Genomic DNA, 24,912 nt, shown 5'->3' on the forward strand with positions numbered 1-24,912 from the left:
AATGCAGGTAAGTTACAAGGCCAAGCTGATTCTTTTAAACTACGAAACTCATATGATTAACCTGTTTAAATATATTGGGATCAAATGTCTTTGGTATGTATTCCTTGCTCAGGACTCCTTTTAAAGAAGGTGCGACCTTGCTGGGTTTCTTGGTAATGCAGGTATAATTCCCACAGAATTAAGTTGACTCTTGTGGAGATAACATGTACATGACAAGTTTATACGTAATATAAATAACTGCCGTACCTACCTAGGTATTGGAATACTAACATTGATACCAAACCAGATGAAAAGACAAGAAATTTGGAAATGACTGCTCTAAGCATAGATTAACCAAATGGTCACATACACACAGCATCATTCACAGTAAGCAACCCATCCAGAACCAGATAAACCCACATATAAACAACATGTTAAGTATCAATGACGAGGTTCTTTTCTAAAAGCCGAACTTGAAAGGTAAGTAGAGCAATCGAAAGACGACAATGATTTAAGTAACCGCCCTGTTTTGCTTAGTAGCCGCGCTTCTTCCTATTACAGATTTGAGTCTGACACCACGGGTACCCATTTTATATTCAAGTTTCTAGTCTCAATATCGATCTATCATTATATTGGCTATTGTGGTGATATTTGTATATTAGTGTAAAGTAAAGTTTTTGAATGAGTAATATTTAGTAATTAAGTAGTTGGGAAGTTAGTACAATTTAACCTCTGCGGTGACAAATTTCTTCTTAGCTAACCACTTCACTATATCCCAATTAGGTTCTAGTTTCGTAAAGCTACTTCCAGTCCAAATAGAAATCATCTATATAGTTTTCGGAGACTTCCCCCCAGGTTTCTTTCTTGTTAGGTACTGAGAGAAAATTCCTGAGATATTATCACAACTTCATATTTTTAACTTGCCTTAAAGATTCAACTTGATTCAGACTTTTAAATCATATCAATCTTTTAATTTAAGTTAAACATTCAAGCTACATCAAATACTCAAGTCAGTTTGAGTATTAAGAAAATGAAAATGTTAGTAGAACAGAATGATTGCAGATCCGGTGGTTGGCGCCAGGATAGCCTTCCTGCCCTGGTCAGGGAAATGGATTTTTCAACTTCTGAGAGTGAAGAGGAGGCGGAGATGAAGGAGTATGAGGATGAGGGCGAGGAGGAGGAGGGAGAGGAAGAGGAGGAGGAGGAGGAGGAGGAGAAAGCGATGGTAGGTAGTGAAGAGGAGGGATCCGATTACCCCTCAGATCTAGACCCCGACGAATTGGTAGAGTCAATCGAGGAAGACGACATCGACCTAAGCGGGAGAGTGATGCTATTCCACCTTGCCTACCCAGACGGTTATCCCTACTGCGTAGAATCCCTCGCTTTTGAGTGGACCGAAGTAGCTGCCCACCTAACCGTGGAGAAAATTCGGGAATATGATTGCCACGCTTTCTGGAAAGATACCACCTTGGTTGAGCTGGATGGTAGGACTCGCCTCCAGCACAACTTGACAGAGGGGGTTTTCCGGCCAGAGTCGATGCCCGATGCGGCCAAGAAAAGTTGGTGCTGTGGTAGGCGCTTTTGTTGGGGTCATGGGAGAAATGTAGAGTGGATCTGATGTTGTTCTTTGGAACATAATCAGGAACCTTAAGCCAGTATCATCTTCCGCCTTTCTTGAAGAATATGATGGGCTTAAGACTTGACTTCAACTGGAGGATTTAACCGATTCGGTGTACCAGAATGGATTGAAGATTCAGACGATACTGAATATTCAAACTTCAGTTGAAGATCCCTCACATTCCCGCCATCTAAAACACCAATACTTTCCGTCTCCTACAAAATCCAGAGGATTTCTTCCCTGTCGCCTATAAGACACCGTCGAATCACTGGATCTATTCATCTGGGATATACCAGAAGATTAGTATTAGGGACTGCCTTCTCGCGTATGATATCATAGCCAACTTTCCTGCCGTTTGGTCAGAGTTGATTTCTTCATTTCCTTCGGACACTCGATAATATATCACTAGATTATACCAAAAGATAATTATTGGGGGCTGCCTTCTCGTTTACCAATATCGCAGCCAACGTTCCCGCCGCTTGTTCAATATATCAGAGCTGATTTCTTCTTTTCCTTCGGACATGACAATATATCACTGGATTATACCAGAAGAAATTACTAAGGGCCGCCTTCTCGCGTATAAATCGAAACCGACTTTCCTACCATCTATCAAATATCCAGAGGTGATTTTGTTTCTTTTTCTTTGGAAATCCAATAATACTTTATTGGATTATATTAAAAACCAACTTTCCTGCCACTTATCCAACATGTCAGAGCTGACTTCTTCTTTTTCTTCACTCGACGAGGCGTCACTAGATTTACCAAAGGGTTTACTTACCCCCTCCTCTCATAAAACCGGACCAATTTGGTACAAAGACGCTACTCGGTAAAGTCTCTCATCGTGTATTCTCTAATAATTCTCTCGATAATCTAACAATTATTCTCGATTACCGAGTCGAGCTCATTGAGTCGGCTTCCAATTCACAGGGGTTTTCGGGCGATCCGCCACCGACAGCGATCATCGCATGCTCGCCAGGCCCAGGTCCATCACTAATAATCCCATCAAAGTTCAAGTATGTACGCAAGTCCTTCATGTTGTACTATACTCCAAAAAAAAAAAGAAAACAAGAAGAAAAAAAGAGTCAAAGACTAACCAGGAAATAGAGAGGAAGAGAAATGCGCTCGCCGGCAGGAATAAGAAGAGGCAAAGAGATAAACGGCATACTCCACGGCAATATAGAGTATTCTATTACTCATCACTCAACAGTCACCACTCCATGAACACCAACCATGAAGCAGACAAAGCTCAAGTTCACCAATCGTCAACCAAGCCAGCTCAAGCTCACCAACACCAGCCATCATTCAGACCCAGCTCAAGCTCAAGCCTAATCCAGCTCCGACAAGCTCAAGCCCACCAACAAAAACAAGCAAGGCCAAGCAAAGCAAGCACACGAGCAAACACTTCACAGCACGGTACGGCACAAAGACTTGCATCACTTGATGCAAGACATATCAGCTAGATATTACTAGTCTTGTAATCCACATCCACATCCATATCCGACATCCATATCCTTCTAGCCGTGTAGCACGTTCACAATACATATACGGCTTACCTATTTCATCACTCTGGCTTCGCTATCATCTAGTGAATATATTATATTATATATAATAACAATAGATAGTGGAGACATGGAATGTGGATGGAGATGCGGATACGGGTGGGAAGGCAATCGTGTCTAGCTTGTGTCTTGTCTTGTGTCCTGTGTTATATATTGAGTTGTAGCTTGCTTGGCTGACTAGTTACTAATTACTAGTTCCCGCGGGTGCAGATTGTGGTTTTGAGAGTAGAGACTAGGGACTAGAGTAGAGCTAGAGACTGGAGAAGAGCTTTGACTTTACATTGGTAGGTTGTGAAGGTGAAAGTGAGAGTGGAGGCTGAGGTGGAAGATGAAGGATGCGGGATGAAGGGAGAAGAGAGAGGCGAAAGGTCAAGAGTGGGTAGGAATTAATTGATGGATGGATGAATGGATGGAGAAGAAAGAAAAAAGGCGAAAAGGAAAAAAGGAAAAAAGGAAAAATAAAAGGAAAGAGACGCATAAATTGTTTAGTTCAAACCTTATTATCTGAATATAAATGTGTGTAAGAAACTTAACAGAACATCGCATCGAAGTAAAACCATGCGCAAATTCATCAATTGATCAATTGTGTCAATATCATATAATCCATCTTACATATAATAGAATAGGTACCTACCAATGCAAAATAATTAGTACAGTAAATAAATACTCACTCAGTACATACTACTTACCTAGCCTAAACAAAATACCAAAAAACTCAATGAAAACTCCATCGCAACCCCTCTTTCACCAAGAAACCCATCCATAATTACAACCTACAACGCGAAGTAAATAAGAACTTACCTACCTACCAACCAAACCACATACCTTCCCAAACTCAAACCTAAGCCCAAGCCTCAAAACCAAAAAGTAGAAAAATAAAACGCCCCGTCCTTCTTCCCCCGCCCAAAAAACATTCCTTATCCCACCACCACAATAAAACACAACAAACACAACCTCGAAAAAAAAAAAAGAAAAAACAGAAAGTTGGTGGGCAAACCTCTTTGCTAAAAAAGCCACGCTAAGAAAACTAGAAACCTCGCTAAATCTATCCTATCCATCCTATCCATTCTTATCCATCCGTTCGTTTCGTTTCTTCACCGACATAAGGTTACACGTTTATGATTTACGCCTTGCATCCATCCTTCTAAAGATTTAAAAAATTAAAAATTAAAAATTTGGCATCCTATCCCATCCCATCCCATTTTACATCGCATATTGTATATTGTAAGATTATATCCATCCATTTCTTTAGCTTATCCGTACATAGGTATAGTACATAGTACATACGGAGTACATACACATACACATATTAAAAATGAATATTGAAATCGAAAATGAGTTTGCACAGATATTAGATTCTGCATATATATTCTGCACATCTCATCTCATCTCATCTTGTATAGATAGATACCTAATAGGCACGAAACGTTAACGCGCATATCCCAACATCTTCATCCTGTCCCTTCTTATATCCTATATGCTACCCGCGCATCTATCTACATATCAGCTATCCGGCAGCATCCGAAAAATACTACCTACTGTAAGGTTACTTGTACTTGTACTACAGTATTGTTGTATTATTTTGTATTGTTTTGTTTTATCCTGTTTTGTTTGATTTTATTAATTAATTAATTATAATTCTCTATCTAGATAGGTATCAAGACGAGGAGTTTTTTATATCTTTTTATATATCTCTCTCTCTATCTCTATCATTGTTACTGTTAAAAATTTATATAAAACTAAACACCAACCCATCCATCTATCTCCCCCATCCATCTATCTCCCCAATCCTCCTTTTTCTCCCCATCCCCCAATCCCCTCCAAAGCACTGTGGAAAACTCCCGCCGTATTGCGGTACGAAATACTCCGTACATACATACATACATACATACATACATATCCTATCATAATCTATCCTATCCTATCGTATCTTTCCTTATACTGTACACCCTCCCTCTCCCTCCTTCATACATACTGCAGCACTGTCCACGCGGCGCAATAACTGCAGGAACTCAAGTCCGTTTTCTTACTTTCCATTTGCCTGTCTCCCAATCTCCCCCTCACTCTCACCCTCACTCTCACATCAGAAAACCACCCAAACCCAACCCAATACACCCAACAGCCTAATCCAACCATTATTTACAAAGTAAACACCCATTACAATTACAATCACAAAAAAACAAAAACGGATAAAAAAAACCAAAGACCTCGAGCCGGATTAACAAACTCGGAGATATTATATTTGAAATTATACTTGGCTCCTCTCTCAATTTCCCAAGAGTTCTTTCTTTCTGCCTGCAGTTGGTCGTACAAGTACAAATAATTCGGCTCCGGCTCAGTCCACGTACACACACGAATCCACGCCGCGCCGTGCCGTAAGGAAAAACCCCATGTAAAAATGTTCACGCTGGCATATGTTAATGTTAATATTAAATGTTAAATTTGAATTTTGACATTAATAATATTTTTGGGTTTTGGTAACCTACTCAGTAATGGATATGTATGCATATATGTGGGGAAGGGGAAAGTGAAAGGAAGGAAGAAAGAAAGAAAGGGAAGGAAAGAAAAGAAAGATAGAGTTTTTACTTTCAAACGGGAATGGGAATGGGGTTTAGATTGTAACTTTAACTCTAATTCTTAACTCTCGAGAAAAGAAGAGAACAGAGAAGAGGCGAGTTGACTTTTTAAATTTTACGTTTATTTATTTATTTCTCTTCGTTTCGCAGCAATGTAACCTTAACTTGAAAGATGCAGTAGTAGTACGCCAGTACTACATACATACTTACTGTACGGAGTATACGTGTGCAGTATGCAGCATGCAGTGCAGTGCAGTGCAGTGCAGTGCAGACTGCAAAGTGCACAGTCTCGAATCTTCGAGGGAGTTCGAATTTTTTTTTTGAAAGCGCCTGTCTTGCATGCATTGCATGCATTGCATGTTGTCCGTTGTTGTCGACTTTGTTTGCGTGTTGTCGTCCTTTGCAAGTTTGCAATGTTGTCGTCGCATTTTTGTGTGCTAACATTTTAAAATTGATATTGTATCTTAATCATACGGAGGATTTTGATCATCAAAATTTGTGTGGGAATCCGTGGGAATGTGTGGGTATATTGTGTCTTGAAAGTTATTATTTTGGGTAGGAAAATAAGGTGGTAGTCAGGTACCAAGATGAGTGTACTCTACTCAACAGAGTGTAAAAAGCCCTGCAAAGTCTGTGCAGCATGCGAGAGACCAAAACATGAAGCTAGAAATTGACATCGTGACCTTTTTCTCACGATGGATAAGAAATTTTTTGAGTTGCGGGTCACCGGCTTGAAACTCGAAAGGGGTGGATGAACCGATCTAAATTGTTCTAGAAGGGTGGTCTTGTGGGGAGGTGGTTGAAAAGCAGGTGGATGGATACCCAAAATGCTTAACCGCGGGCTCGCAGTATCGCTCCCCCATGCTTTCCTGACTGGAATTTCCTATTGAGGAATAAATAATAGTACCTGCTACCTAGTAATCTTTAATAGATGAGCGATGCAAGTGTCATGCACGTCTGCACGGTCTTTTGGTTCCAATGCTGTATCTGTATCGTATCGGTACTCCGGCACTCAATTTTATATTTGATTGATGTGTTTTTGTTTCTGTTTCGGTTTCCGTTGGCGTTTCTCCAGAAATAGAAATGAAAAAAAGGTTAAAATACAAAAAAGTCTAAGAGATTAGAGAGAAGCCCAAGACGAATTAGGAAATCCCGTCGGATGTCCCGATTTGAGTTTTTGTAACCCCCAACTTTTTTTGAAATCTTGAGGGGCTGGAGCTGGACTTGATGATTAGCTTGGTAAATGAGGAAGAAGACCAGCGGGGTGGACTGACTCTCGGAACATAGATGGTTTGTAATGTATAGACATAGATGTATGGGCGAGGCTGTGATGGGAATTTCTCTTATTGTCTCGACTTTGGCTGGGTTCTAGTCTAGTGGGTTTCAATAATTGGCAGATGAATGTAGTACTCCGTGGACCGTAGAGTAGATGGAAAGAGTTCGGCTTTGGTTGTTGGTAAATTATTGGAATTGAATTATTGGAATTACCTATTGAATTGTGCATAGACGAGGAAGTAATGGCAAGTGATCATTTTCTCATTTTTGCTATTACTCGAGTAGTTTGAGATTCAACTCTTGGAAGTTCCAACTTGGAACTTCGGACTTGGAATTTAGATTTAGACGCGAGGAGTTGAACTGAATTGAATTGAATTGCATTGCATTGATTCGAATTGATTTGAATTGGACTGTGCTGACCGGGTGGACAATACTTTGGAAATTTGAACTCCGTACTCTGTACACGAGCACTGTACACGAGAGCAATTAATAATAACTTTGTGGAGTAGGAGTAGAGTACCGGTAGGGCATCAACATCCAAGAGGATGGTAAAAAGGGGTAAACTTGAGTCGTGATTTTTGAATATTTTCAAAGTTTCAGAAGAAAGATGAAAACGAAAATTGATCACTGTCAATTTGTGGGGGGTTGGACAAGTATCGTCGAGAATGGGATTTTCTTTCAACAAAATTAAGAATGCCGAGATAAATGTGTTGTCAATGAGTTGCCCTTAGTACGTACCCCGTGAACAATTATGTTATGTCGTGATCTTCTTCCTGAAGATCTATTCGCCTCCAACAGTTAGAGGTTATGTTATGAATTCATAAATGACATAAATTGGACATACACTCCGCGATGTTGTATGATGATGGTATGATGAAATCTGAGATAAGAAAACATCCCAAGATCCCAAATGATTTCAACAATTGATGTAAAATCAATTGATGACTTCAAAAATAATGGGGGCATGATGTTACCTATGTATTCGATCGAGATCTTATGCTGATTTTACACTTCTCGATGATTGAAGAGATGGAATTTCATCATAACATCGACATCTGGTTATCATTTCCAAGGCAGAGAACAGATAAGACCTGGTTGAGCCGTTTTTCCAACAACGTCGTTTCGTTTGTGTTGACGTTACCCAGTTCCCTACACACAGAAGATTTGCAGATTTGCGGTCCCAATTCCCCCACCATGGCGCCTCAGGGACACACAGCCACAAGTGAGACTGTGGATCATTTGCGAGTCTTATGTCTCGTAGATTTGTAGGTACTGGGTAGATGTTCTGCTCCCGGGAAAGACCTGTCAAGGCGATACCGGTACAAGCATCAGCAGTTCGATGGATGAGCTTTTTGAGGGGCCAGAGCTAGTCGAGCAGCTATCTCGTCTCGTAAAAAAGAATAATAGTGGAGGTGCATCGACTTTCGGAGCCCAAAGAATGCAAACAGAGCTTACAGGAGACATGTACAGCGTACACGATGTAACTGCAGATGCGAATGCAGACATGGATTAGAAAAGTTGTCCACGGAAGTACCCAAGTGAGTGAAGCACGGATATATTTTGTTTTCGACGGACGGACTCTAACTTCCTCTTTGGATAATTCTACAAGAGGAAACTACATGGATATTTCTATAGGGTGACGAACCACTGGGCGCGGCATAATTCCAATTCTTCGTCTCGATAGGAGGAAATAATTCTTCCGTTTTCATAGAACACGCCTCGAACACTGGAAGAGAAAGGCCAGCCAGTTCATTCCGCCAGCCAGCCAGCCCATATGCAGAGCCATTGGACGTTTCATGTTTGACATTGTAGAAATTGTAGTAGAGCAAGTGGGTTGAAACTTGAAAGTAATCAATTGAAGGGAGGAGGAGAAGAGAGGGAGTGAAATGGAATGTGGGAAGACGACCAACGGATGGGGGGAGTATCCGTCAACGGAAAGACAATATCGGTGTTGGGCTAAGGGAAAGGAATGGAAGCACTTGTTTTGTCCCCTGCCCCACCAAAAGTAATAGGAGCTTTTAGATGGATGTACTAGGTAGGTATCTAATGATTATTTACTCGTCAGCTGGTGATGTATTTGATAATCCTCTAGTATCTATTCAGTAGTAATTAGATCTCTTCGTCCCTATCTAAGTCAAAGTAATCTCTGTCCAGTGTCCAAGTCCAACACACTTTACTATCAATTGATTCTAATTTCTAATCTCATAATCCCATAATCCCATATATTTCCCCTGCTTACTTCCCCACTGTTAACGGAACTACCTCCATGAATTTTCGCTGATCTTTGATCCGTCACATGTCGCCCTGGGAAAATGGATCGTGTTCTGCGTGTTCTGTGCAGAGTTGACATGGTTCTATGTGGATTGTGTACATGGATGATAGACTTTTAGCTAAATTGCTACCGCATTTGCATCAAGAGTCGAGGTAACTTCGTAATCTTACTAAATTTAATCTTTTTTTTAATTCTTTTTAATTTTTTCGCCTCTTCCACCAGTCCAGCCCACCGTCAGATTTGTTCCACAGCTCTACCGTGGCTTGCCAAATCCATGCCAAACCATGCCAATGCTGGATGCGCGGGATCGATTTTCCCATCTCCATCCGTGCATTCGTACCAAAAATTCACCAAGTGACCTAAAGAGAGGGGCCCCCGCTTTCACCTGGCACAGAAGACACTACTGCCTAGCAAAATAATCTACGCTGCGTACAACATAATTTTCAATATGGACATGGCACACAGCATGGCAGGGCATGGCATGGCATGGCAAGGATATACGGAACTTCCGACGAGACGCCATCGACAATCGAAATTTTATACTAAGGATCTTTGCGACTTTCTTAGTTTCTTCCTTTTCTTAGCTCCCACAATGAACGAAAGATGGCGGGGCTCCAATAATTGCCTTTGGTCAAGGTATGGAAAAGCTAAGGTAGGAATTTTAGCTGGATGGGACCTGAATACCGAGTCTCCGATCCAATATTTTCTGAGAGTAGCACAGTACGGTGAGTTTCCTAATGCGTAGATCCTTTTACCGTTACTCCCCTTCCACATCTCCATCCCCATCTGCATCTCTTCTCCATGACTAGCGAGCTTCCCCTTCGCGCCTACTTCTTACCTTTCCCGGAACAAAGCAAAGCCTCCTTCACTCCCCCACCTACTCCCAGACTTTTATATATACAACATATCCCCCCTCCATTCCATCTTCCATACACAACCAACACTTCTTCTCAAGCATCTTCTTTATTAGCGACTCGCCTTCACTCCATACATCAAGCGTTGCTTTTACAATACCCTTTGTCTTTTAAATCGTTTTACACACAATCACATTCCTACCATGATGATGCATCCCACACCACCACCTTCGATCCCATTTGGTGATATCGACAGTTACAAGTACAGGAGAGATGCAGAATTTAGAAACGTTGAGGCTCCACAATCAGAGGATCCAGAATATGTTGAGCACATCGAACAAACAAAATCACATCTGCCAGAGAATTTAACCGAGACCGAGGAGGAACAAGAGAAACATTGGTTTATTGGTAGCATTGATCAAGGCACAACTTCCACAAGATTCATCATCTTCAATGGTCAAGGACAACCAGTGGCAATGCACCAGCATGAATTCGAGAACATGTATCCCGAGTCCGGGTAAGTTCAACTCTTGTGCCATTCGTACTCGTGCGTCCAACGACTAACAATACTCTTTTCGCAGATGGCATGAACATGACCCTCAAGAGTTGGTCAACTCGGTGGATGAATGTATAGACAAGGCAACAGAGAAGTTCCTCGAATTGGGATACAAGAAGTCCGACATCAAAGCCATTGGAATTACCAACCAACGTGAAACCACCATCTGCTGGGATACAAACACTGGGGAACCACTATACAATGCCGTTGTCTGGCCTGACACCCGAACCACAGCTCTTGTGCGCGAGCTTAAGGATTCCGAAGGAGCGGACGAGATCCTTCAATTGTGCGGTCTGCCACTATCCACATACCCATCGAGCGTTAAGCTCATGTGGATGTACCGAAACGTTGAAGCCATCAAGAACGCATACGACGAAGGCAGATTATCTTTCGGAACAGTTGACTCTTGGTTGATCTACAAGCTCAATGGAGGAAAGGAAGGTGGCATTCATGTCACAGACACCACAAACGCTTCTAGAACTATGTTCATGAACCTTCACACATTACAATACGATGATAAACTCCTCAACTTCTTCCAACTCGACAGAAAGAACGTCACTCTCCCAAAAATTGTTCCTTCCTCTGACAAAGAGGCCTTTGGTAAACTTGCATATGGTGCTTTGAAAGGTACCAGAATCACTGGCTGCTTGGGAGACCAATCTTCCGCCTTGGTTGGTCAATGTGGCTTCAAACCTGGTCATGCAAAGAACACCTACGGAACTGGTTGTTTCCTTCTCTACAACGTTGGCACCAAACCCGTAGTATCAAAGTATGGTCTTTTGGCTACTGTCGCATACGATTTTGGTAATGGCAGAAAACCAGTCTACGCTCTTGAGGGTAGCATTGCTGTTGCAGGCTCTGGTGTTAAATTCTTGATGAACAACTTGGGTTTCATTGCACACTCTAGCAAGATCACTGAATTGGCAGAGACTGTTGATGACAATGGTGGTGTGGTATTTGTTACTGCCTTCTCTGGTCTCTTCGCCCCATACTGGATTGATGATGCCAAGGGAACACTTTTCGGTATCACTCAACACACTCAACGAGGTCACATTGCCCGTGCTACCCTCGAAGCTACCTGTTTCCAAACCAAAGCCATCCTCGATGCTATGGAGAAGGATTCCGGACACAAATTGGAAGGACTTGCCGTCGATGGTGGCATGTCTAACTCAGACCTTTGCATGCAAACACAAGCTGATATCCTCAACATCCCAATCAACAGACCTGTTATGCGCGAAACCACTGCTCTTGGTGCAGCAATTGCAGCGGGTTTCGCAGTTGGTATCTGGAAGGAGTTCGATGAACTCAAGGAAATCAATCGCGATGACCGAACCATCTTCGAGCCAAAAGTCAAGCCTGCAAAGGCTGCACGCATGTTCAAAAAGTGGGAGCAAGCAGTTGAGATGAGCAGAGGATGGGTGATACATGCAGAGGATGAGAACAACGATGACGTTGATTAAATGGCTTTGTAACAAGAACACTGCCAAGAAAATGGGGATGGAGTGAGATGGGGATAATGGATAATTCAACCTATGATGCGGATAAAAATGGGGCGCGGAAGACAGAAGACATGCGGATATACCCCAGGATGATTAATTGCATAGATGCACAGAGCGTGGGGCTTTGGGATTTGGGATTTGGTGTTTGGCGCGCGGTTGAATACCCTTTCAGTGGTATACAAATTATACATCTTTTCATGGGGTTGGAGGATTGTTGGTAGCATTGTAGCATATATATGATGACTTGAGCTTGAAGCTTGGTTGGTTTTGGAGCGGGATATTAGGTAGATAGGTTAATGGGGTGGAAAAGGGTGGTTTAATGATTTTTATGAATACTAAAAGGAAAATTAAAATATAAAATTCTTAAAAAAAAATCTTTTTGACTTCTGTATTTGATTTGTAAATGTGATACCAATAATCTTGAATAGGAGTTTGAAATGGTTTTTTTTTCTTTGGTAAATTTGCTTGAAGATGAGGATGAATGGTGGATAATAGGTGGTGGGATAATACATGATATATAATGGATAATGGGATGAATGTACTTTTAGAATAATATAGAACGATATTTTGTTTTATATTTATTTTGTAGATATTAATATGAGTAAAGAGATGGATATCGAGATGGATATTTGAGATATTTACATTTTGGATCGATGAGAGGTGTTGAGGTATTGAGGCATTGAGGCATTGAGGCATTGAGGTATTGAGGTATTGAGGTGTATTTTATTTTACTCGGGGGGTTTTTTTTATGGTGATGGGGAAGAGAGGGGGGTGTGGTGAGGGGTGTAGTGATAATGAGAGGAATTGGGGAGATTGGATATGGAGGGGTTAGGGGTGGGAGGTGTGGGTAGTGGTAATGATGAGGAATGGTGAGAAACAGTGAGGAAATTAAAAATGAGGAAGTGGTATAGATATAGGGAGAGGTATAAAGGGAAGGGAAATATAATATTATATAAACAGTAGGAATGGTGAGGAAATTATAAATGAGGAAAGGATAGATATATGAAAGGAGTGGGGAATTAGTTAGGAGATAATATCTACGCCTGGTTTATATTTATTCTTTTTGCGATGAGATGTTCAGTTCAGTTCAGTTCTGTATCTTTTACTTTTAGCTTGTTTATGTTTATATTTATAATTTAATTTTTGTGGATTGCATTTGAATTCATGGGGTTATTTTCGGATTTCTTGTGTGATTTCTTTTATTTTAAGAATATATTTCTCTTCCTTTCCCTTCCTCTACTACTTTTCTTCATTTCATTTCCTACCTATTTATCCATCCTTCATTCCCTCCTCTCACAACCCTAACCCACCAACCAACCCAGCTAACCCCACAACGGCGCCGTAACCTCCACAGCCCTCTCCACCACCGCCCTAACCCTCTCCCCAAAAACCCGATTCCCACACTCCACCTCCAAATCCTCCAACCAAACCTTCGCTTCCATCTTATCAACTTTAATTTCGATACCTGGGACTGGAATACCTAGTTTATGGAGACGGGCGAGTTCTTTTTCAAGGGCGTAGGTTTCACTTTCGCTTTCGGTGTTGGTGTTGGGTTCGGGTTTGGTTTCAGGGGGTTGTTCTATGGAGGAGAGGCGGGGAAGTGCGATAGGTATTAGGTTGTCGGCGCCGAATTGGGCTTCGAGGAACATGAAGAGGCGTTCTAGGCGTTCGGTTGGGGAGAGGTGCGCGTGGAGGTTGCGTTTTGAGGGGGTGGGGGGGTGGAAGTGGGAATGGGAATGTGGGGATTTGCTTGCGGATTCTTGAGTTTGTTAGTATTTTCTTTTTGGTGTGATGAATGGGAGAAGATAGTGTGAAGGGATATGATATCAGAGTAGAAAATAAAAGAAACAAAAGAATAGATGGTGAGTAAGAAGATTAACAACGTACGTTTAACAGCAGCCGGACTACTCTCCACCGAATATAATACCGCCATAATAGCATCGGCAATCCCATCATTTAACATATTTCCCTCCCATTCTAATTCCACTTCCCCATTACTCCTATACCTCACCGTCACACATCCCATAACTAGATAAGCAGTTACCGCATTCGTATTCGCGATTTCCTCATCAGCTTCTTCATCAGATGATCCATTCATATGCGTATCACCATTTCCAATCGAATGTTTCTGTTTCCCCCTACTTTCAGGTAATTCATCAATCTTTCCAAATGTCCCCTCCAATGCCCATCGTATAAGATCAATACCTGCCGCACTAAGCGTCATACGTTGTTTACACGTAATAGTAGTAGTAGTCAAACCAGCATATTCTCTCAAATCTTCCGGGGCCATTAAAGACATTTTGAAATCATTTTGTACCAACACACCCGTGATGAGTTGACTAGAATCAGCGGGCGGAGGATTATTTGCGAGTTTTCCGACGACTTTGGCGGTTTTGGAGGTTACAAAGGGGATGCGTAATGGTTCGCAGTTTTTGGGAGAGAAAACTTTGACTTTGGTGGTTTTGTCGGCGTTCAAAGAGAGGAGTTTGGACTTTAGACGCATCATGTTGTGTTGTTCGCCATGGACGAGAATCTATCAATGTTAGGATGTTTCTCATTCAGGACTAGATTGGAACTTGGGTTGACCTACCACTACAGGAGCAGCGATTTCCTCGATGAATTCTCGATTTTCGACACCATCAACATGAGCCGCGAAAGAAAATTCTTGAACACTACATCTTCTAGGTATCATAGCTTTCTCTGTTTCTCCAGGTACTGATCTTCGTGTGAAACCCTGTGGTCCGGACATGATTGCTTGGATGTGATCGGGTTCTTGCATGATTTGCTTCGCCATAGTACCTTCGACACTATAACCAGTAATGATAACACCATTTTTATCACTTGGTGCCCATCGTTCGAGTAATTGTCTACTAATACCATTTTGTAGCATACCGGGACTTGCTAAAATAACACAACCTCCAACGTCGTCAAATCGATCGAGGTTCTTTAATGAACGAATGTATTTGAAATCCCATGGTCCTCCTCTACCTCCACTAGTTGAGTTAGCTTCGGCTTCAGCCATGCGTTCTCTGAATAGTCGTTTGATATTTTCGTTCATAGATCCGACATATGTTTGGTATACCAACATACATTTACGAGCTAAGTTGCTCGCATAGTAGATGGGAATTTTTTGAAATTCGGGATGTTTATCCCAATACTCATCTAGAATCAGAAGAAGTTCTTGGGCTCTACCAAGTGCAAAGACTGGCATGAGAACGCGACCTCCACGATTCAGGATACTAGTGACGGATTTCATGAGGGCCTGCTCTCGTTCTAATCGAGGAATATGTGATGCTATACCATAAGTAGATTCGGTAATTAGAACATCAATCTTCACTCCTTTAGGAACCTCAGCAGAAACAAGATGTCGATCATCTTCTCGAGAATAATCTCCTGTGAAAAAGATCTTGAGTCCTGCAATTTCAATGAGAAACATGGCAGCACCTAGCACATGCCCGGCTGGGTATGGAGTGACTCTTATCGAAGAGATTGTATGTGTGGTATGGTAATCAATAGCTTCGATTTGAGCAAATGTAGTGAGATGGTCGGCTTCCGTGTAGACTGAGTGTGAGCCTCCATTAGATGATGCCCCCCCAACTCTTACGCTGTCTATAATGAGCCATTTGTAGATAGCTTTGGTTGGATGTGTCATGAAGACGCGACCTTTAAAGTTAGTCTTCGCAAGGACGTATGGTAATGAAGCGGCATGGTCGACGTGGAAACTTTAAAAGGTCAGCTCTTGCACTACCGGTCAACGCAAAGTACGCCAACAAAAATAGTCTATATACAAGTCGGACGTGCGGCGATAGAAGTTATATCACAGAATCAAGACAAGCATTTGCTGTGGGATAATGGTATTGTATTGATTCTCGTATACATGATAAATATGGTAGGTAGATAGGCCAAAATGAAATGTGAGACGGAATTCTGTATATGAATTGCATGACCCAAAATGCGAAGCAGGGTCCAAACTGCCGATGGCGCATTGTATTGAACCGCCAAAAGAGAATACCATATATCCACTATCCATCCTCCAAAAGCCAATACGCGTATATAGGATGTAAAGAAGAGGAATCCGCTTACTGGCTGATCAAAAGTAAATCGACAGTACTCAAGTCGAAATCATCATAGAAAGGTAGAGCTGCTAGTCCATCATAACCAGCGTGCATACCAGCGTCGAGCTATCGAAAGTCAGTAAGCAAGTTGCGCAGAAGGAGAAAGATATTCTATGCTTACCATGACAGTTTTACCCTTGTATTGTATGATATGACAAGATCTTCCGACCTCATTACCACCACCAAGATTCGTAAAAGTAAGCTCATCAGCTGGATCTACTGGTCCTTCCACAGTAGGTGCCATGGCGGAAGCCTTACGTTTTGATGCCATTGTGAATGAAATATAATATTGATTTCTTTGTTAGTTGATTCAGAGTTTATTAATGTAGCTGCCTTCAAGGCAGATAAATGTTCAGCAAGATAACATAATCAAGCAAATTCCGACCTTGATAACGTTGGAAAGTTTTGATTCAATTTGAAAGCAGAAGAATGAATTGAAGTTGTGGTAAATAAATTCAATAGGTACAGTAGGTAAGAAAGAAGTTAAGACCCTATCATCAAAGAGACGCGATTTTGGCGTTCCTTGTTACGAGAAATTTCGCACTAAAGCTACACGTGATGAGATCAAAACGGGAGAGCTTTCGCGATTCCATTCAATGAACAAAGTATTAGCCCTGGAAAGAAAGCAGCTTAATTCTCATCAAAACAACGAGTGAATACGGTCGCGCAAGTGTTTAAGCTGTATTTCGAAGATTTATACTAGCGCATGGGTCGGTATCATTGGAGGTAGCCGGGCTTTGCGCCTGGGTTGTGAAGGATACAGGAAATTATTAAAGGCAATTACAACCAAGACGTCGACACCATGGCGCAACCACAGCAGCAGCAACCGCCTTATCCTATGCCACAGAGGCCTTTCTCTCCTCCTCAGCCAGTTAATTCACCTTCGACGCAAAATCAACAACAGTTCGCGTTTCCGCCACACAAGCGACAAAGGATGTCTCCCAACCCGCCCTCTCAACCAGGTTCGCCATATGTCACATCACCATATGCGATGAGTCCAGGTGCGTCCGGGCAGAGTTCAGCTTCACCTTCGCCGCACTTTTCGACCGTGCAAATTCCTCAAGGTGCTTACACCACACCATATTCAAATGGATTAAATGCGCAACCGTCTCCTTCATTAAATCTACCGCAAACTCCGGGTGCTGTTCCACCTCATGCGCAACCGAGTCCTTTGAGCTTCCCCGGTCAAGTTCAGCAGCATCATCAAGGAAATATACAGGCAGCTCATTTTAATAATTTTAATCTGCAGATGCCACAGCATCCTGGTGGAGTTATGGGCCCACCCTCGAGACCGGTTGATAAAAATAAGCTTGATGGGTTAGATCCGTTGGACGTATTGGGAGGAACTGGTATCGATCTTGCAGAGGAGGAACAATACACATTTCAGCAGTACTCGTCATCGTTTAATGCTCAAGGCTCAAGGTCACATCCAGGCAATATTTCGGCGGGTCACAGCTTTACACAATTTGCACCTGGGAATCAAGGATCTTTTTACGGCTCTGGTCCCGCTAATCAACCTGGTGAGGCCCCAAATGCTAAGTCACAAGAGGATTTTGAGAAAAAGGCTGCGGATAAAGCCTGGCATGATGCAGCTCGTGATTTAGCAGTATCGAGGCAAAGAGAGTTGAATAATCCATTCTTGAACGTTGGCCACGTTCATAAGAGAATGGAGAAGATTGCGCATGACAATGGTCTTGGTTTGAACACAGATGCCAATGGAAAAATGGGAACCATGAAACTACCTGAACATTTTCCAGAACCAAATGTCAAAGTACAAACTGCGGTGGGGCCAGATGGAGCCATCACTGCAACGACTGGTTTCTTCGTTCCGGCCGATTCTTTACTAGTTGATCAGCTTGCGCTCATGTCTATCTCTACCAAGCATCGTCTTCGTGGATTATTGGAGGATGCACTCAAGTTAGCTATAGGCCGACAAACAAGTTCTCATGCTCAAATTAAGGATGAATGGGCAGATGTTGCTGTACAAGCGATCAAACCTAGTGTTTCTACCATTGTCAATGAAGGCGGTCCACGGATTGGATGGGAGAGTTCTGTCAGCCCTCTCACCAACCCTCTTAAACGTATGTATCAATTTTTAGTTATTTCGATTTTGAGCTAACGCAGCCAAGGCCCTCTCTCGGCTGCAGGTAGATTACCTACTCCAGTATCAGATAGCGCGAAGACTCAAACAAAGTCTTTTGCGAATGATGTTGCATTAACTCTTCGAAAAGCTGCTAGTAAAGAGCAGGAAGCTGAGGAGGCGAGGCTACGAAAACGTAAGGCTCGTGAGTCTGGTGAGGGATCTCGTGCTGGGTCAATAAATCCGGGTACACCAGGTTCTATGGCTCCGGATATCCTTGATAAACCACCCACCAAGAAAGAAATGAAGAAGAAAGCAGAGGCAAAAACTAGTGAGGCCGCAAGCCACGCAGCAGCCAATGTAACTACTACACAATTCTTGGGTGGTAGAAATGTGTTTGGAAAGAAGAAGCAATACAGTTGGATGACGGCTGGCGGATCTGGGAGTGGTACAAGTACACCAGGTAAAATCATGACACAAGGTCTTGGTGCTTCTGTTGGTAGCCCAACAGCGAATCCTGGGCTGGAAAAACTCACGACAGATGGTGTACGGAGATTAGGAGCTTGGCGAGAAGATGGTGTCAAGGGACGTAATATCCAGCTCCGAGATTGGATTGTGGTTCTTGAGGATGATGGTAGGGAGAAAAGGGCATTACAAAAGGCATACGCTCAGGTTGACGAAGATCGAAATGCCTAAGAGGGTTTTCTTTCATGTATAGGACAATTGCAGAATAATATTTGCATGGCGTTGCATGGATCACCAGGCGTTCTTTTGTGACTCCTCCTAGGAAAGGATGGGGACACGCTTTTTTCAATCTCATTGGGATTCTATGAATGGATTACTACATACAATATGGTTGTGGTGGTGAAAATTTGCATATTTTCGTCTCACCGTTGGGTTTGATTTATGAAAATCAAAACTTTTTGATTCGGCAGATTCGAGATATGATATTTGATGCATTGAGTAGCATCTAGCTAGGTAGCAATAACTCATTTATACCAACCAAATTATTTATTACACTACATTAGGAGTATACCTATATTTGCATATTGTTGACCTGGTACTACTATTAGATAGGTAGGTTGGTAGGTAGGTAGGTAGGTACAGTAGGTAGATAGCTCACTAGTGCACAACTCGGAGTTTTTCGGTAGACCAACTTACTCTACTCATTTACTTACCTACCTAACTGGGTGCATAGTACATACCTATCAACCCCGCACTTTAGGACAAAATCATGTAAGGTTCACAAAGGAAGAAAAGGTAGATATAGCTAGCTACTGGTAGTTAGCCAGCTACCTAGATAGGTAGTTACATATAGGATATTGGATAGAGCACATAGATACTCTATATATTCCTGATGAAAATCCTAGATCCTAGATTCTACACCTAATGGCTTGAAACATGTAGATATAGATATAGATATATAGGGATCTCGGGAGTTTTGCATGTGATAATCCACATAGGCTCATGGAGGACTTGGGTCGTAACTTTGGGGTGAGGTGGTGTGATGTGATGTGTGTGTGTGGGTTGGGGGGAAGATGAGTTGATGTTGATGAGTTGATGAGGTATTGACTGGTCGTTTTTCTTTTTCTTTTTGGGTTTTTGAGAGAGGGGAAACTGGTGGATAAGAGGAATGAGTGGGTGCTTTTTTATTGGGTGCTTATGGTTTGGAGTGTGGAATTTTGGAATTTGAGTGGGTAGGTCCATGGATGGATGTGGATGTAAGTACCTAGGTACCTACCTCATATGTCGATATTATGAATGTGTGATGAATGATGACGTAATGTATAGTTGGATGGGTGGAGGGAGAGAATATTGATATGATAGACGATGAGGTAAACACTGGATAGAGAGTTAGAGAGACAGCGACTTGATAAATCACAACATAACAGCTTTAGTCAGTCATGTGCTAGTCAAGGTTCTTTTTCTATGTTGTAATGGAGTACTGTACCAATCGGATCCGAGAATGTAGATAGATCATTGATATCTTTTGAGTATTTCCAATTCTAGATTTGTTTCATGAGTAATCGCATTTCTAGAATCTATCTTTTTTTATGTTTATCACATCAATAAAGTCTAAAGACTAGGATAATAAAAATGATACATACGTAGTACGTACAGTTGGGGTTAGCATTGGTCTGCATTGGGTCGAATTGGACCGAATTCCGAAAGCATGGATCAATCATGATCCAATGATCTGATAGATCCGACCGCAATTTTCCTTACCGATTTGCTGAGTGTGCGCACAGTGAAGTCTGTGAAATGATATGATCGGGAAAAGCCGCAGCGTCTAGCTTCTACCTTCTAGAATTGAGAAGGGATATTTGCTAATGATAAGTGCCGAAGCTTATGCTCGTGGTCATGATCGTGGTCTTGTACCTTGTTGGGTACTGATTTATGGATTTGGTCCAATGAGAGAATATCAGACTTTTATGTTTATGCGTTGACTTTTACTCGTGAGTAATTTTATCTGCTGCTCAACTAGATAGGTAGGTGCACTGGCGGTGCTTGACCTAGTACCTAGTACGTAAAGTTGGTTGCTGCCCACACTAGTATATAAAATGGAATCAAGATCTTCTTTCCCCGGAATGTTTGACTTTACTCTACACCTTACCTTGACTTACCTTTGTATTTGTGAAGGGAAGTTTGGTATTTTTTACTTTCGATTTTTCATGGTAGTGAATCAATTGATTCATTGATTATCTTATTAAAGGGGATTTTTTTATGGGTGAGGTGTACGAACGCATCTCCTGAATTATATTTTTGTTACCCACAGAATACAAAAACATAAAACATAAAACATAAAACTTCGGATAAAGAATTTCAAAGGTGACGCATCTTTTACGGAAACGGATCATCAACCTCGACTCTCCCTACCTACCTTAGTGGTGTAACCACAACTCCTCCCATCAACATACTATCACAGGACATAAACCAACATCATGAATTGTCCATCGAGAACAGATGAGCCATTGGAAGGCGATGGATATAATCAAAATCCCAATGCCTTGGCAAATGATCTCACCACTCGAGAAGATCTGAACGGTCGAGCAAATGGAAGAGCATTGAGGAGAAGTTTGGAGGATGAAGGCGTGGAATCTATCAATGATCTGGTCGATGATACCGGCGATGGAAAGGTGACGGGAGGTGAGAATGGTGCGGGAGGGGGGGCTGGGGGTGAAAGGGGCGGTGGAGGCGGTGGACGTGGTGGAGATGGGAAGAGTGGTCACGTGGTTGGACCTACCGTTGAGGCTCTTGATATTAGAGATCAATCGGGAACGAAAAGGGGATCCGAAAGAAGTTGTGTCAATATCTCTAAAGAACAACTGGTGAAAATGAAGCAAGTTATGGTCAAATTTGCTAAATTCGTGGGTCCGGGCTTCATGGTACGTAATTTGCCACCTTTGTCAACAACATCAAAATTGATGTCAAAATTGGTATCAGAATGGCGAATATTATCTTCAATTATATTAACAAATCTTATAGGTAGCGGTGGCATATATTGATCCCGGAAATTATGCGACGGATGTTGCTGCAGGTGCAACGTATAGGTTTAAGCTGTTGTTTATTGTTTTGATGTCCAATATCTTTGCAATCTTTTTGCAAAGTCTTTGTATCAAATTGGGTACTGTTAGTGGTTTGAATTTGGCAGAGGCTTGTAGGGCTTTCTTGCCGAAATGGTTGAATATTGGCCTTTATATCTTGGCTGAGGGTGCAGTATGATTTTCCCTCTCCTTTTTGCATTTCATTTGACTGATCAATGATAGATTATCGCTACAGATATTGCTGAGGTGATTGGTACAGCTATCGCTATCAATCTTTTAATACCTCAAATACCTTTGGTAGCTGGTTGTGCTTTGTCTATCCTTGATGTTCTTATTCTTCTCGCATTTTATCCTGGAAATGGTGAAATGAAGAGATTGAGATATTTTGAGATGTTTGTTGTTGCTTTGGTATTAGGTGTTGTTATTTGCTTTTGCATTCAATTATCACTCATTCAGGATACTTCCGTAGGTCAAGTTTTCAAGGGATACTTACCTTCTCAAGCTATCGTACAATCTAAGGGGTATGTACTGACTTTTTAATCTCATTATAATTTCGCTAACACTTTTTAGACTCTATCAAGCATGTGGTATTCTAGGAGCAACCGTCATGCCTCATAGTCTCTACCTTGGAAGTGGTATCGTACAACCTAGACTTCTAGACTACGATAAGAAGAACAATTTTGTCAAAAAAGATTTTGATCTAGGTACCAAGGAACCATATTATCCATCCCTTCCAGCCATCAAATTCTGTCTCAAATACTCCTACGCCGAATTAGCAATATGTCTCTTCACATTTGCACTCTTCGTCAATTCTGCAATTTTAATTGTAGCTGGAGCAGCTTTGTATAATAACCCTGCTGCACCAGATGCTGATCTTTTCGGTATTTACGATTTACTTGTTTCGAGTATTTCGAAAGGTGCTGGAACTATTTTTGCTCTAGCTTTGTTATTATCAGGCATGAGCGCTGGTATTGTTTGTACTATCGCTGGACAAATGGTTTCAGAAGGCGCATTAAACTGGACTATTAGACCTTGGTTAAGACGCCTTTTAACCAGAAGTCTAAGTATCACACCTAGTATCATCATTGCTGGTGCTGTTGGTCGTGAAGGTTTATCAGCTGCTTTAAATGCAAGTCAAGTAGCTCTCAGCATTGTTCTTCCATTTGTTACAGCACCCCTGATCTATTTCACTTGTCGTAACAAATTCATGACAGTAAGATGTCAAAACCGAAATAGCTTTGCGGAAGATGATGAGAATACGAGGGGAAATGTAGATGGACCGATGGAAATTGAAAGTGTTTATGAGAATGATGGAACTGGTATGAGTGGAGAGACGGGCGAGGGGACTAAAATGAGAAATCATTGGATTACGGCTGTTGTGGCTGCTGTTATTTGGACGATTATGGCGGCGATGAATGTGGCTAATTTGGTTTTACTTGGGAAGGGGGAAGTTTGAGGAGGGGAGAAGGATGGGATGTTTGAGGAGGTGAGAAGGGTGTGATGGGTATGGGGCTTGGACGTGGTGTTTCGGACAGAGAAGGGAGAAAGGAAGAGGTGAAAGTGAAAGGGAGGAGAGGGCCGAGAGGGGAGTTTGGTGTGTAGATGACAAAGCGTTTAGTTGTGCTCAAGTATGATTTCATGATGTTCAATGGGAAACGGGGAATTGGAATGATGAGTGATGACAATGAAGAAGATGAGCAAAGTTTAGAGTAGCGTCGTGTCGTGTTGTATCATGTCATTAGCTTGAATAATAACACAGCAAACCATACAATTAACCAAACGAGACATCCCATCAAAAGACCAGGATGACAGAAGTGTAATATTGAGAGGCAGCGTAGCATTAATGAAAAAAAAAAACGATCTTGGACAGCAAAACAAAATATCTAGCTTAGGTGCGTATTGTAATAAATCTAGTACCCCACTTCTCAACCACTCTTAATCTCAACTATTTTTTCATATCAAAAACAACAAAAATTGATCTTTATAACTTTCTTATTTATAAATATAATTGTGATGGAAATCCCTGCTTTCCTCCCACCCTTATTATATAAGAAACCTCAGGTACATTAACCATGTCCACACATGATACAATTACTCGAGATTAGTATACGATTTAGGTGACCTGAGGATCAGATCCGGACAAGTACTAGGTATCAATGGTTATCGGTAAAGTAAGATCATTGGAGGAATAAATATGACTTCTTTTTGCCTAGCCATTGCGGCTAGGCCATTCATTTGTGTATATATAGAGTAGCTGTCACACTCAAGAATACTGGGTAAAGTATCTTGTATTAGAAAATACTAAGCTAAGGAGAAAAGAAGAAGGAAAACAAGAGTAGAGAGTTTTCCTATGATTAAATACAAACGGGGCATGCCACGTGACCCGGAGGTGTGAGGCGTCACAGTAGCTATCCCCATCTACAGGTGCTCTTCACCTGTAGATTCTAAGTTAAATACAATTGCTGGTCTATAAACACCCTTTTGGTCACAATAATTTAATAAAATTGAAATTATAAAGTTATTATTTATGTAATAATAATTTCAGAAAATTTCAGATTTTTGGTGATTTTATTGATCGAGATCCTAAAGATTGAAATTATAATTTTCAATTTGTGTAGGATTTTGTCACGATTCACCATTAGGATTGATGGTGTTACGATGGTAGCAAACTGATTAATTAGGAGAGCTTAGGCCTTGTGCAAACACGATCAGATTTCATCGAATTAGTATGTGATCTTGGTCACCTGAAGATCGTATGCGCACGCACCATCAGAAATCACGTGATAAGGAGCCCTAGGAGCTTCGTGCTCAACTTAGTTATCAATTAGTTTACCTACATTCTACTTGATCTAGTAACGAATTCACTTTTAAGTGAATACCAGTGATAAAGCCTTAACCCATAACTACCAACCGACGAACCTTAGGCAGCCGCTGCCTTTAGTACAGTATCGTTACATGACCTTACACAGGGAATAGTGGGAAGC

General features: G+C 41.6%; 8 protein-coding genes across 8 annotated transcripts; 6 read left to right on the forward strand and 2 right to left on the reverse strand.

Annotated features, from left to right (window-relative positions):
- Nucleotides 1-1,087: 1,087 nt before the first annotated feature.
- SS1G_00447 (predicted protein) lies at nt 1,088-1,765 on the forward strand (the record flags this gene model as incomplete). Its single annotated transcript, XM_001598309.1, has 2 exons — nt 1,088-1,463; nt 1,719-1,765. The coding sequence occupies 2 exons, from the start codon at nt 1,088-1,090 to the stop codon at nt 1,763-1,765; spliced, it is 423 nt and encodes a 140-aa protein (XP_001598359.1).
- A 539-nt stretch (nt 1,766-2,304) lies between these two features.
- Nucleotides 2,305-2,735, forward strand: SS1G_00448 (predicted protein; the record flags this gene model as incomplete). Its single annotated transcript, XM_001598310.1, has 2 exons — nt 2,305-2,423; nt 2,702-2,735. The coding sequence occupies 2 exons, from the start codon at nt 2,305-2,307 to the stop codon at nt 2,733-2,735; spliced, it is 153 nt and encodes a 50-aa protein (XP_001598360.1).
- Nucleotides 2,736-5,861: 3,126 nt separating this feature from the next.
- Nucleotides 5,862-6,176, reverse strand: SS1G_00449 (predicted protein; the record flags this gene model as incomplete). Its single annotated transcript, XM_001598311.1, has 2 exons — nt 5,862-5,896; nt 5,939-6,176. The coding sequence occupies 2 exons, from the start codon at nt 6,174-6,176 to the stop codon at nt 5,862-5,864; spliced, it is 273 nt and encodes a 90-aa protein (XP_001598361.1).
- A 2,025-nt stretch (nt 6,177-8,201) lies between these two features.
- Nucleotides 8,202-8,520, forward strand: SS1G_00450 (predicted protein; the record flags this gene model as incomplete). Its single annotated transcript, XM_001598312.1, has 2 exons — nt 8,202-8,272; nt 8,478-8,520. 2 exons carry the CDS (start codon nt 8,202-8,204, stop codon nt 8,518-8,520), a joined length of 114 nt encoding a protein of 37 aa, XP_001598362.1.
- A 1,819-nt stretch (nt 8,521-10,339) lies between these two features.
- Nucleotides 10,340-12,149, forward strand: SS1G_00451 (hypothetical protein; the record flags this gene model as incomplete). Its single annotated transcript, XM_001598313.1, has 2 exons — nt 10,340-10,650; nt 10,715-12,149. The coding sequence occupies 2 exons, from the start codon at nt 10,340-10,342 to the stop codon at nt 12,147-12,149; spliced, it is 1,746 nt and encodes a 581-aa protein (XP_001598363.1).
- A 1,361-nt stretch (nt 12,150-13,510) lies between these two features.
- On the reverse strand, nt 13,511-16,574 carry SS1G_00452 (conserved hypothetical protein; the record flags this gene model as incomplete). Its single annotated transcript, XM_001598314.1, has 5 exons — nt 13,511-13,947; nt 14,076-14,721; nt 14,779-15,910; nt 16,272-16,369; nt 16,425-16,574. The coding sequence occupies 5 exons, from the start codon at nt 16,572-16,574 to the stop codon at nt 13,511-13,513; spliced, it is 2,463 nt and encodes an 820-aa protein (XP_001598364.1).
- A 978-nt stretch (nt 16,575-17,552) lies between these two features.
- Nucleotides 17,553-19,079, forward strand: SS1G_00453 (hypothetical protein; the record flags this gene model as incomplete). Its single annotated transcript, XM_001598315.1, has 2 exons — nt 17,553-18,384; nt 18,433-19,079. 2 exons carry the CDS (start codon nt 17,553-17,555, stop codon nt 19,077-19,079), a joined length of 1,479 nt encoding a protein of 492 aa, XP_001598365.1.
- A 2,246-nt stretch (nt 19,080-21,325) lies between these two features.
- Nucleotides 21,326-23,384, forward strand: SS1G_00454 (hypothetical protein; the record flags this gene model as incomplete). The annotated part of the gene is made up of 4 exons (XM_001598316.1): nt 21,326-21,769; nt 21,870-22,100; nt 22,151-22,449; nt 22,499-23,384. 4 exons carry the CDS (start codon nt 21,326-21,328, stop codon nt 23,382-23,384), a joined length of 1,860 nt encoding a protein of 619 aa, XP_001598366.1.
- Nucleotides 23,385-24,912: the final 1,528 nt, after the last annotated feature.

Source organism: Sclerotinia sclerotiorum, genomic scaffold, assembly GCF_000146945.2.
Source record: "Sclerotinia sclerotiorum 1980 UF-70 scaffold_1 genomic scaffold, whole genome shotgun sequence".
NCBI lineage: Eukaryota > Fungi > Ascomycota > Leotiomycetes > Helotiales > Sclerotiniaceae > Sclerotinia > Sclerotinia sclerotiorum.